General features: G+C 41.6%; 1 protein-coding gene across 2 annotated transcripts in view; it reads left to right on the plus strand.

Annotated features, from left to right (window-relative positions):
* The window catches only part of NLN (neurolysin (metallopeptidase M3 family)), a 77,147-nt gene extending 65,739 nt beyond the window's left edge, over nucleotides 1–11,408 (plus strand). Inside the window, exon 14 of one of the 2 annotated variants that reach the window (XM_014549114.1) lies at nucleotides 1,779–1,987. In XM_014549114.1, the coding sequence (XP_014404600.1) occupies nucleotides 1,779–1,973 (195 nt within the window). In that variant the 3' untranslated portion in view covers nucleotides 1,974–1,987. Of the gene's footprint in view, nucleotides 1–1,778; nucleotides 1,988–9,520 lie in introns of those variants that run through there. The other variant, XM_014549118.1, reaches the window with a different exon arrangement.
* The last annotated feature ends 1,453 nt before the right edge of the window (nucleotides 11,409–12,861 follow it).

The raw sequence follows: 12,861 nt of genomic DNA on the forward strand, positions 1-12,861 counted from the left end.
CCCACCACCACCACCAACACAAAAAATAATGATAATAATAAAACCCACCTCCTGGGTACCTACATTCTTTACACTAGCCTTTCCAATCACTCTGTCTTCCACCCTCCCCTACCCAAGCTGTGAGGTCCCTGTAAGTCTCCTTCATTCCTGGGCCAACTCATTTACAATGGCAGTGGTCAACCGTGGACTGCTGTTCTCATAAATATCCTGACTTCAGCATGACCTTGAGCCAGTGCCCAGCCCTGGATTCCTCCACCGAGTCATTTAGAGATGGTGCCCTTGGGGTTCAGAGTGTTCTGGGGAAGATCGTATGACTCCATTAACATGCCCAACTACAAAGTCATGCTGTCCGACTGAACTGGACACCACTGTCACTCTGCAGTCCTGCTCCACTCCCTTGTTGAGTTCTCCTGTCTCAGAAGTGATTCCTCTAATACTAAGCCTTCCTAGTTTGCCATCTTGGAAAAAATCTGGGGCTATTGCTGTTAGCTCTGATAACCTCAGGTGTTCTTTCTTACACAGTCTAATTTCTTAGTGTAAGAAACAGTCTTTGCAAACCTCTATTTCCAGGCTTTTGCCTCCACCCACTGAATTGGCAAGTTATCCTCTCTCCAAAGTTACCAAGGATGACCCAATCGGCAACCTTTAAAGGCCCTTGTCTACCTTTTTGATTTTTGTAACTTCTTGCTTCTTGTTATTCCTCTCTTTGTTCACAGCCCTGAGGTTAGCAATCCTTCCTTCCCAGAACCTCCTGAGTTCCTGTAGGTCTTTCCCCCTTCACAAATATATTCATTCTATTTCTTCCACCTAAAATGTATGCCTTCCTTGCCTATGCTTCTCAAAAAACATTCTTAAAGGACCTACTCAAATGGCCACTCACTTATGAAATCTTCTAGATCATCTAAACCAGTGGTTCTCAACCTTCCTAATGCCGCGACCCTTTATTAGAGTTCCTCATGTTGTGGTGACCCCCAACCATAAAATTATTTTCATTGCTACGTCATAACTGTAATTTTGCTACTGTTATGAATCGTAATGTAAATATCTGATATGCAGGATGTATTTTCATTGTTACAAATTGAACATAATTAAAGCATAGTGATTAATCATAAAAACAATATGTAATTATATATTCAATATGTGTTTTCCAATCGTCTTAGGCGACCCCTGTGAAAGGGTCGTTCGACCCCCAAAGGAGTCGCGACCCACAGGTTGAGAACCGCTGATCTAAACCAAAGTGGTCTTTCCATCCTCTGAACAGAAGAGTGGACTTGGGCATAAGGGAAAAATTTCAATAAGCTTTTTCTTGTGTCTGTAATGTTTAATGCAACTATTATACGAAGTGAAAAAATTTGGATTTTTCTTTTTTTAAAACTATATTTTTATTGACTTCAGAGAGGAAAGTAGAGGGAAAGAGAGATCAAAACATCAGTGATGAGAGAGAATCATTGATCGGGCTACCTCCTGCATGCCCCACACTGGGGATTGAGCCCGCGTGTGCCCTGACTAGGAATCAAACCATGACCTCCTGGTTCATAGGTCCATGCTCAACCACTGAACCACACCAGCTGGGCTGAAGCTTTCTTTTATTTTTACAAAGAACATGGATTATTGTAGAAATCAGAGGACAATGTTTAAAGAGATATAGGTCTAGATATATAAAGGCACAATTATGACCTCTTACTGGCTCATAGTGGATGAGGTTTCCTGGCATAAGTGCTCCTGTACCTCTTTCCATTAAGTGTCCTCATTCATCTCCTCTGTGCTTCCTCTCACAGGAGCACATCCCAGTCCCCTCCACTGTTACTCAGTCTCCTCCACCTGTCAAGGCAACAGCCAGAGTACAAAGTACAGATCCCAGTGGATCCCAAGGAACTTGCAAGTCCAGCAGAAGCAATCCTGCCCTTATGTTTCCAAACTTCCTCCAGTTCTCAAGCCTCACAGCTTGGCAGGCAGCCAGACTATTAATTTAAATAAAAGGGCTGCACTGAACTTGGAGAAAGCAAGATTCCCAGCAACTTGGACTTGTTTCCTTGTGATGTTAAAAACAAATTTTAGTTTTACTAAAATTTTGGATCCAACAGTGCTATCTATTATTCCTTGTCTTATGCTGTGAATCTGGACTTAATCCCTTTTTTCTTTCCTAGTAAATGCGACTCCAGTGTCCAATAAGAATCCCTTTGCACCCCATCCTCACACTCTTTTATGGGACAGCTTTTTAAATAGCCATTTTATTCCCTCCTATAGTGTACTGTTTGTTTGAGTTTGGTTTGGTTTTTGTTTGTATATTTTTTATAAATGTTTGCTCTAAAATAACACCTGATTTACAAAATTCAAATATCCACCATTAAGTAATAGGGTTCTACAAAAAGCTTAGGTCATTAGTATCACAACGATGTGATGAAGATACAGAATTTTTATGGGAATCAGAGTATATCATGCAGACTTCATTTGCCCGAGGCCCTTGCCCTCCCCCGCATGTATTTTGATTTTGAGGAGATAGCAGGTTGGCCTTTCAAGCAGTTAGTAGTAATACTTGATCCCCAAGTTTATCATGATTTGTTGACCTGATTGATCATGGTCATTGGTATCAGCAAAAGAACGCCTCCAGGCCTTCTCTCGGTAACCTCTTGCCATCCTGCAAAGCCCAGAGTTGGCTCTGAGAACCTTTGCAGTTCTTAGCAAGCAGAACTGTAGAAAGTGGACCACTCACTGGGAAACCAGCAATAGGAAGGTTCCAGTATAAACCTGGAGTCTCCTGAATACCAGATGGTAGCAATGGAATATTTTATGGTACAGTCGTCTCCATTCTATTTTGTGGGCTTCTATCAAAGTGTCAGAACTGGTCATTTATCTATAACTAGTAGCCCATTGTGCAATATTGCGCAGTAGGCTGCCCACTGCTTCCGCGGGAGCTGGCGGGAACTGCAGTGCACCGCCCAGAGCTGCGCTGCTTCCACCGGAGGCAGGAGGGAGCCGTGCTGATTCCGTGGGAGGTGGGAGGGAGTCACGCCACTTCTGCTGGAGCATGGAGGGACTCGTGCAGATTCCATGGGAGGTGGAAGGGACCCGCGCTGCTTCTGCGGGAGGCAGGCCCGCCGTCTCCTCTCGGGCCTGCACTCAGCTGCGGAGGCTGCAGGCCAGCCCCCTGTCCCTGTCCGTGTCCGTGTCTGTTCTAACCGGAGCCGCCTCCAAGCCTTCGAGGCCCTGGGCGGGAGCTGCCTCCAAGCCTTCGTGATCGCAGGCCACAGGCAAGGCAGCTCCTGGGTCCCGGGTGTGCCGCCTTGCCTGCGGCCTGGCTTTCTGATCGCGATCACCGGCTGGGAGCGGGCAAAGGCGCCCCGGTTCTCCCATCCAGGGCCAGGGGGCAGGGCAGAGGCAGTTGCCCTGCCACCCAGCTCCGATCACCATTCTTCCATCCTTCCCCTTTCGCCTCCCATCATTGCGCCTATGTATGCAAATTAACTGCCATCTTTGTTGGCGGTTAACCGCCATCTTTCTTGGCAGTTAATTTGCATATCACCCTGATTAGCCAATGGGAAGCGTAGCGAAGGTACAGTCAATTACCCTGTTTGTCTTTTATTAGATAGGACAGACTCTCTGTTTGCTATCTCTGTGTGTTTTTTCTCTAGTTTTTTATATTCTTCACTAGAAGCCCAGCAGGCAAAATCGCACAGCCCCGCCCACCCGCAGCGGTCTTTAGTTGGTCATTATGGCATTAGGGCCACGGCCTTTTATAATATAGATAGTAAATAGAAAATCTTAACTGTTTAACTAGTTTGTTAAATGTTATCTAAAGTTTTTGTTTCTAGAGGAAAATGGAGAAGTCTCATTATCAGACATATCTTTTACTTCTCCAACTGGTCTCTTAAATAATTGGAAGTGCTTGAGATGAACACTTTTCCAGTCAGCTCTAAGAGCTCTTGAAGGATATCTGTAAGGTCACCAAATGTAGTTTCAAAATCCAGCAGCTAATCATAGGGTTGAAAACACGGGGGCTTTTAACTAGGGCCATTTCTTTTTATAAGACAATTTCATCGTGGGAAATTTTCCTAAGAAGTCATAGATTGTGGATTCAAAGGCAATTATATTGTTAAACTAGAATTATCTTCCTCCTCTTTTGCATTCAGAGAAATTGCTAAGCTTTTTTTTTCCCATCAATGAAGAAGAAATGGCAATCAAGTATCACTGCAGAAAGGAATACCAAGAAAATCAAGATAAAGTGAAGCTATTATATTTAATGCGTAATGCCCTAAAGAAGCAGCTAGATCTTACATCCAATAATAGACCAGACACAGAAACATGAAGAATCTTGGTTAAACATGAAAAACAACGACCTGGCCGAGAACTCATGCTGTAAAGCTAAATATTCCAGTGCTTTCCACATAGAATCCTAAGCCCAATTCCTGCTGTTATGTGTTGCTAAGGGAGAATAGGAAATTTCCTCTCCGACAGGCCTCACTAGTGGATTAACCTCTGCTTCAGCTCTCCTAATCTACCACCCAAAAACTGATTCTTCTTTCACTTCAGCCTTTTCTGAGTTAGATTTTGCCTGATTTAAAGGACAAAGGAAGGAAATAGGATTGATTTCCAACCTGCTTCTTGAATATTTACAAGGCCAGACCTTGTAAGTCTTGAATCCCAAACAGCTAGAAGCAGTTTTTCTTCCTTTGTGTTCTTACAGCCCTCCTTTGTGTTTCTCTTAGAGCCCTAATAATCTGCCTTGTTAATTCCCTATTTCTTTATCTTACCTTGTAACCGGAACGGTTCTATTCAGCTGTGTTTTTGTCCTCTGCTTCAAACCTGTTACATTTAATTAGTACTGTTAGGAATAGGTACCTCTTGGGATCTAACCCGTAGTTCTTAGCCTATCTGCTTCCATTCCTCTATCCCCTGGCACATACTACTACCCAGGGTATCTTTTTTCTCCTGATCTCTTCCCTCCCCTTAAATAAAGATCTATCCTTCTAGCCTCACAAATTGGAACTTTGCTTAATGTTTCCAGAAGGCCACTTCTAGTCAAGGGCAGATTCCTGCCACTGTTCTTGTTTTTATCCCCCTGACTACCAGCACCAATCCTTCACTCTCTCTCTCCTTCTTTGTTGTTGTCAGAGGTATTCTTTTTCCACCCACAATCTCCCCACCCTCCTAGAAAACAAAGGGTGTACTGTTGGGAAGGAGCTTGCAAACAGGCCGCAGAAGGAAGATTTCAAAGTCCACTTTTAAAGCAGACCCGTGAGCCTGTTAGGTGCCGGCTCATCATTCCCTGCCCTGGGTGGATGCTCTGCCGGATGCCTGTTACTCAGTGTAGGAAGGAGCTGACTCTGGCTGCACTCCCCAGAGCATCATCATGAGAAGGAGGAAGAGAGGGAAGGAGGTTTGGAAGGCAGTGGGCGCTTGTATGTGTTGCTTTAGAGATGCCAGAGGTAGCAGGAGACCCAATCTGTTTCCCATTTATATAGTATTCTCATTACTCATAGATTGTGGACATCCTTCATTCAGGTAGTTATGAATACTCTTAAAGTATCACCTCAAATAAAAGGTACATATTCTTAGATAAAATGAGTGCCTTGTCTCTCCTACTTAATATTCTTACTGAATTACAGTTCTTACTAATAGTGGAGATGAAGTCTGTTGTGCTTTTTTTTTCATGTGTAGTAGGACACAGAAGTAATTTTAAGGAAATACCAAACCAGGACTGCATTTGTTTCCCTGAAATTTACATGAGAAACTGAACATAGGGCAGTGTCAGAGGGAAGGAAATGAAAGGGGAGGGATAGATAACAACTAAGGTTTATTGAATACTGTATGCCAGGTATTAAAGTAGGGAGTAGGCAGTGTACTGAAATCATCTCCTCCGATTCCCCATAAACTGTGTGAAATAGGCATTTTCCCATTCTACAAGTAAGAAACCAAGGCCCAAAGTCACATAGCTGAGGGTGAAGCCAAGAGTCAAACCTGGGCCTGACTCCAAAACTCCTGATCTGGCTTTAGAAATCACCCCTGTTAGAGAGGACTTGCCAGAAGATACACTTCCGGATGAAAGACCAGAGAGGTGACTGATGGTGATTCTCCTTCGTGGAATAGGTACTAGGTGCTCTTACTATATGCAGATCCTCCTGAAGGATTTTTTTAGCATGAAAAATGTTAGTGATTGTCTTAGAGCTTCTCTTCCTGCTTTCCTCACAGTTGAAGTTTCTTTACTGTCCTACGCAAAGTAGAACAACTTAGTGCAAAGACTTCTTCCACCTGTAGCATGTGTCTCCCAGACCACGTTCTCTCACCCAGAGGGCCCGGTACCTTCCAAAAATGCAAAAATTCACTTAACTTCTTTCTTTCTTTCTTTCTTTCTTTCTTTCTTTCTTTCTTTCTTTCTTTCTTTCTCTTTCTCTTTCTTCTCTCTCTCTCTCTTTCTCTCTCTCTCTCTCTCTCTCTCTTTTTAATCTGTTACCAAGACAACTCTTAAACTCTTCTCCAAACTTCATTGCTAAGGAAATGAAACTATTAAAAGGCCATTGCTCTGTAATTCAGGAAATTGAATCAACTTGTTTGGAGCCCTGAGCAGGGAGGACTAGAGCTGCACTGAGCCCATATTGTGAGACTAAACAGTGCCCCGCTCTGCAATGATTTGCCCATGCAGAGGGGGATGAGCTGCTCTGCACAGCACCGTGCAGCTCGCTCAGAGCTTTTTTTCACCACCTGAACCACAGTTCTCTGTGCACCATGAGAATACTTTGTAAGATATCAACAGTTAGGGTAATTTCTTTTTTACTTTATTTAGATTTTCACAAAAGTTCCTATATTTGTACAACGAAATATATCTAATAAATAAAAGATTCTTAGATCATGAGCATTAAAAATTTCTGCAGGTAAATATTAAAATTATTGAGGTTGGGTAATAGTCACATGATGGTTCATGATACTGTTTTCTCTGCTGTTAGTATAAATTTTAAATTTTTCTGTAATAAAAGGATTAAAATATTTTTATTAGACTGCAGATAAATCTAACTCACATTTTCTACCTTCTTCCGATACTGCTAATCCAGAGAATGTAGTCTTTCCTTGCCTCTCTTCCCCTCCCTAACTTAAAACTAGTCAAATTTAGAGACATCAGGCAATAGATGGAAGGGAAGGGGGGAGGTAAAGTATGGTTAGGCTCTAGAGCTCTGATCTGCTACTTCTTGAAATAATAAATTCTATGACAATCACTCACATTTTAGGTTCTAGATTGATAGCCACATGGACTATTGAGCACTGGAAATGTGGCTAGTGCTGCTGAAGAACTGAATCGAGATGTGCTATAAATGTGAAAAACACACTAGATTTTGAGGACTTAAAACAAAAAACATCTCAGTAATATTTTATATTGACACTAAAGGCTTGGTGCACAAAATTTGTGCGTGGGTAGGGTCCCTAGGCCTGGCCAGCGATCCGGGCCAATTGGGGCCTTCTGGCTGCTGACTGGGGCCTTTCTTCATTCTGCGCCACCCCCTGGTGGTCAGTGCACATCATAGCAAGCGATCAAACTCCTGGTTGAACTCCCGAGGGGACACTTTGCATATTAGCCTTTTATATATATAGATATGTGGAAATAATATTGTAGATATACTGGTTTAAATAAAATATTTTTCTAAAGTTAATTTCACCTATATTTTTAACTTTTTAAAATGTGATCACTGGCCTATGTGGTTCAGTGGTTGAGCATCAATCCATGCAACAAGAGGTTGTTGATTCGATTCCTGGTCAGGGCACAGGTCGGGGGTTGCAACTCGATCTCCAGTAGGACGAGCGCAGGAGGCAGCTGATCTGTGTTTCTATGTCTTCCTTCTCCCTCTCCCTTCCTCTCTCTCTAAAAAAATTAAAAAGATGTCATTATTAGAAAATTTAAAGGTATATATGTGCCTCACATTGTATTTCCATTAGGTAGTATTGCCCTAGAGTTTATGAGAAGATAACTTTATGTGACTGATTATTTATTCCTGATTAGGGCCCAAGACTGTAAAGTTAGATGTTAGCCTGTAAATGATTAAAAAGCTGATGGTTTCTGTTTATAATCAAAAGATAACCCCAAAAGTTTTCATTTTATGGCCCTCTCGGATACTAGTTTTGTATCTAGTTGGTAGATTTCATTTATCCATATTTTATTTTCTTTAATGGTTTGACCAGACTTATCTCTCATGGTTGTACCAAGCAGAATCATTGTTGTAAGTCAAAAGTCAGATTACTTTTGTCTCTGGAAATTGTTTTAGCTATTCTTTTTTAATTAATTAATTTATTATTATTATTGTCTAGCTATTCTTGTATTCAAAAAGACTCTTGGTCCTATAGATCAAATGATATAATGGATATAAATTTAAGAGTGTTACTCTGTGAACTATTGTTTAATGTTTCTATTTAGAATTATGCTTCATTGAATTGTCTTGCCTTGCTTCCCTAAAAGGACAGTTAGAAGGAAGTGAAAATATTGAATAACATGGATATTGAGTTACAGTTCTTTTCTTTCACTTGATCTGCTCATGTGTTTATGTACATAAAGGCATAGGAAATGTAATATTTTATGAATTTTTAAAAATTTTTAATTGATTTGAGAGAGAGAGAGAAATATTAGTTTGTTCTTCTATTTATTTATGCATTCATTGGTTGATTCCTGTATTTGCTGTGACTGGGGCTCAAACCCGCAAACATGGTATATCAGGATGACTCTTGAGTGAACTGAGCTACACGGCCAAGGTGGAAATGTGATACATTTTAAAATTGCAGATCTGGTTCCCAAAAACACCTTTACAAAGGTCCTCATTTCCAGTGCTGGGCCCACAGAAATGTCTTACCCTGCACCATGGGACATGTACTATTCCTACCCCCTCCTTGTCCACAAGGAATAGGGGTTATTTATGAGCCCCTCGTAAAAACAGAGAAGAAGCCGGTTGGCAGGAGCTGTGTCACCATTTCCAGGTACACAGAACCCCTGCTTGTGGCCTTCTTGAATACTTGGCTTTGCTAACCCTTTTGAAATCACATTTGAGGAGCGGTAATAAATAGGAACCTGTTATACATTCCATCTAGCAATTTTTAAAATGTTTTATTGATTCTTAAAGAGACAGAAAAAGACAAAGAGAGAGATGTGAATTTATTGTTCCACTTATTTATGCATTCACTGATTGCTTTCTTTTGTGTGATCAAACCCCAACCTTGGTGCATCAGGACAATGCTCTAACCAACTGAGCCACCCGTCCAGGGCCCACCTGGCTATTTTTTGTTTGTCTGCCTGTTCACATTGTCAGTTTACTGCTGAGAATCAAAGGAGACAAGACAGTAATAAAGGGAAGTGTAGAAGACCAGAGGTCTGCGCTTCAGATCTCTTAGCTACCAAAATAAATAAATACCGCAGAGCTGCCGCCCAGACGGAATAGAGCTAAAATTCCCCTTTTTTTCTCACTCCTACCCCTTTCTCTTTTGTATCTAGAGGTTTGCGAAATTATTATGACCGTGAATTGTTAGGCATGATGTTTTATTTTATTAGGTTGGAATGAAATACAGAAACCTAATCCTGAAACCCGGGGGATCTCTGGACGGCATGGACATGCTCCAGAATTTCTTGAAACGTGAGCCAAACCAAAAAGCGTTCCTAATGAGCAGAGGCCTGCACGCTCCGTGAACTGGGCTCTCTGGTAGCAGTCCATGTCTGGAGGACAAGTCGACATCGCCTTGTGTGCTACTGGCCTGGAAACTGAAGGGAGTTTTGCAAATGAAAATGTAGATTTCTATTGACTGCCTTTTGTTTCTTGATTTGAAGAATTACACACATGTAAATGGAATTATAAATACGGTGACCTACGAAAAGACCCGTTCAAAAACAATTGTACTATAAAATTTCATAAAAATAGATTTGATTTCTTTTTTTATAAAAGTTTCATATGAATGTAATTTGATTTTTTTACTCTTGTAATCTAAATAATATAATGTAAGAGGGCTCAGAATTCTTCAATTGAATCACATGCATTATATAATGTGATCCTACTTATATCTTGCAGTTCTTGACTTGGGATTTCTGGACATAAGTGAATCACCACATTCCTCTGGTGAACATTTTCTTGGAGCCCCGCATCCACTTTGACTCTTTGTGTCACAGTCAAGTGTGACCTCTTTGCCTACATACCTCAGGGCCAGGGGAACATGCCTCAGTAATGCATTTATCTTTGTATTTCAGGCCTCGTGATTCCAACTTTCTGCCACACTTAAATTATGTTCCTCTATTTGGGTTTGTCTTTTCTGTCCAAAGTCCAGTCAGAGAATACCAAACAGTTATGAACTCTAGCTTTGTGTAGTTTGCAAATTTTTGTACCTTGTTTAGAGGATCTGGGGAGCTTGTATTAGAGTTCATTTTTACTTTGGTGTACAAGATTGTCAGTCTTTTGGCACCATAGCCAGTGAAAACACTGAAGCAAGGAAACGTTCCCCGTATCACGTTTCTAGTAAGTGGTGGGGCCTCTGCCTCATTTACTGCCCACCTCACCCAAAGTGGCTGGTCCACCTGCCCCAAGTGGCTCTTTAGAGATAGAAGCTGACGCAGAAGAGGTCCGGAACCGCAGTAGAGTGGCTTCTGGACAGAGCGTCTTCGAGCAGCTCTCCCAGGTGGCAGGTGTGTGCTTACACTCGGCCACTTACTGAGGGAGGGGCCTCTTCAGGAGTCTGTTTTCAGAGACTCTTGGGATCTCTTTCAGCAAAATGGGGGCCTAAATTCCAGTTCTGTAGCAGACCAGGAAACTCACAGAGCTTATTTTTCCTCTAGGAGTCTACTCAGTAAGAAAAACACAACAGGGTAATAAAACTTTTTAAAGGAAAAAAGCAAACTTTGAATGTACACTACCTAAATCTTCCAGGTGCTCCCACTGTGTGCCTGAGGTCTGACTTCACTGGCCGGCCACAAAATTAGAACCTTTTTATTGTCTAGTCAAAATGGACTTTGTGCTAAGTAAAAAATATATATATATATTATGCTGCATAATAAAATTATAGACAGCAGGAGAAGTCGACAGCTTTAGAGACACAGAAGAAAACCCCGAGGTTATGAGTGCCAAGCAAATACCTTAAACATCCACATGAAATCCTACCCTCCCTTTGGAGACAATTGCCTGGCCCTTTTCACTCCCCACTCAGTCAATGTCAGCACCTCTCGTCCCCAAAGCTGTTTTTTATGTTCTTAGCAACCTGTGGTACTTTTCTATATTTTTCCCCCAGACTGTTCTGTTTTCCAGTTTCAGACAAAAACTCTCTTCAGCTTTTTCTATTGCCCAGTGTGTCTCCTTAACAATAACTTTATCATAACTCTTAACTTACTTCACGTGGAAAAACTAATACTTGGTGTGAAAAAAAGCTGCACACAATAAAGTTGCATTTATTATCCACGAGAATGAGCTCACATTTCTTTCATACATGCATGTGAAAACTGAAGTGCATAGAAGAAATAAAGCTATGGTGTTCTTTTCACTTAAGGTGCACATCTAATAGTTAAAATCTGCCAAAGAACAGCAACAAAAATACACACACAAATATGTATATATTCTCTGGCATAATTTAAAACTAAGGACTTAGTTGTTAAAGCTCTTTTGAATGTGACTATCCATCTGCTTGTTCTTTTTTTCCAGATCTGCGCATAAAGTGTCGACAAGGCACTCTGAATGGTGGGTAACCATAAAAATTGTAGTTGCACAACCTACACTTGAGGTTTGTGGACTGAGCCCACACATAAAGTCTCTCTTGCCCTAGCCAGTTGGCTCAGTGGATAGAGTGTCGGCCCAGAGTGTGGACTGAAGGGTCCCAGGTTCGATTCCAGTCAAGAGCACATACCTTGGTTGTAGGCTCAATCCCTGGCCTTGGTCGGGGCGTTTGTGGGAGGCAACCAATAAATGTGACTCTCATCGACATTTCTGTTACTCTGTGTCTCCCCCTCCCTTCCTCTCTCTCTAAAAATCAATGGAAAAATATCCTCGGGTGAGGATAAACAACAACAAAAAAGACACTTGAACCCTGGCCAGTGTTGCTCAGTTAAGCATCTTCCCATGCACCGAGAGGTCGCAGGTTCAATTCCAGGTCAGGGCACATGCCCAGGTTGCGGACTCCATTCCCAATTAGGGGGCGTGCTGGAGGCAGTCCATTGATGTTTCTCTCATCAATGTTTCTCTCTTCCTCTCTCTAAAATCAATAAAAACATATATTTTTAAAATAGACACTTGATGTCTCTGTTGACATCTTTGTGGCTAAGATGAGGATATGCCTGGATAATCATTAGTCAGGTGAATTCCTAGCTATTGAAACCACTTAAGAGAGTTGAATAATGATTCACATTAAAAGTTTTGGGAGCCGTCACTGGTTTGTCTCAGTGGATAGAGTGTTGGCCTGCAGACTGAAGGGTCCCAGGTTCGATTCCGGTCAAGGGCATGTACCTTGGTTGTGGGCACATCCCCAGTGGGAGGTGTGCAGGAGGCAGCTGATCGATGTTTCTAACTCTCTATCTCTCTCCCTTCCTCTCTGTAAAAAAATCAATAAAATATATATTTTTTAAAAGTTTTGGGAAATTTCTAGTCCTTTGGTTGAAGACACAAGAAATTCCATAGACAGTATTATTAAATTTACAGATAACAGCAGGAATGTTTAAATATGACATTATTAAAATTTAAATTATTTTAGTGCTGAGACCAATTTGAGATGAAGTTGGACACATTCTGTTGCCAAGGTAAAAGGAGGGGAACCTGACTTGATAGTGGCACTCAGAAAAAGACCTGGCAGTTTTATTTGACCAAATTCCTATATGAGCCCACAATACAGCACATGCGGGCAGGGTAACAGGAGGAGAGAATGAAA

The sequence above is a fragment of the Myotis brandtii genome, unplaced genomic scaffold (genome assembly GCF_000412655.1).
Source record: "Myotis brandtii unplaced genomic scaffold, ASM41265v1 scaffold115, whole genome shotgun sequence".
NCBI lineage: Eukaryota > Metazoa > Chordata > Mammalia > Chiroptera > Vespertilionidae > Myotis > Myotis brandtii.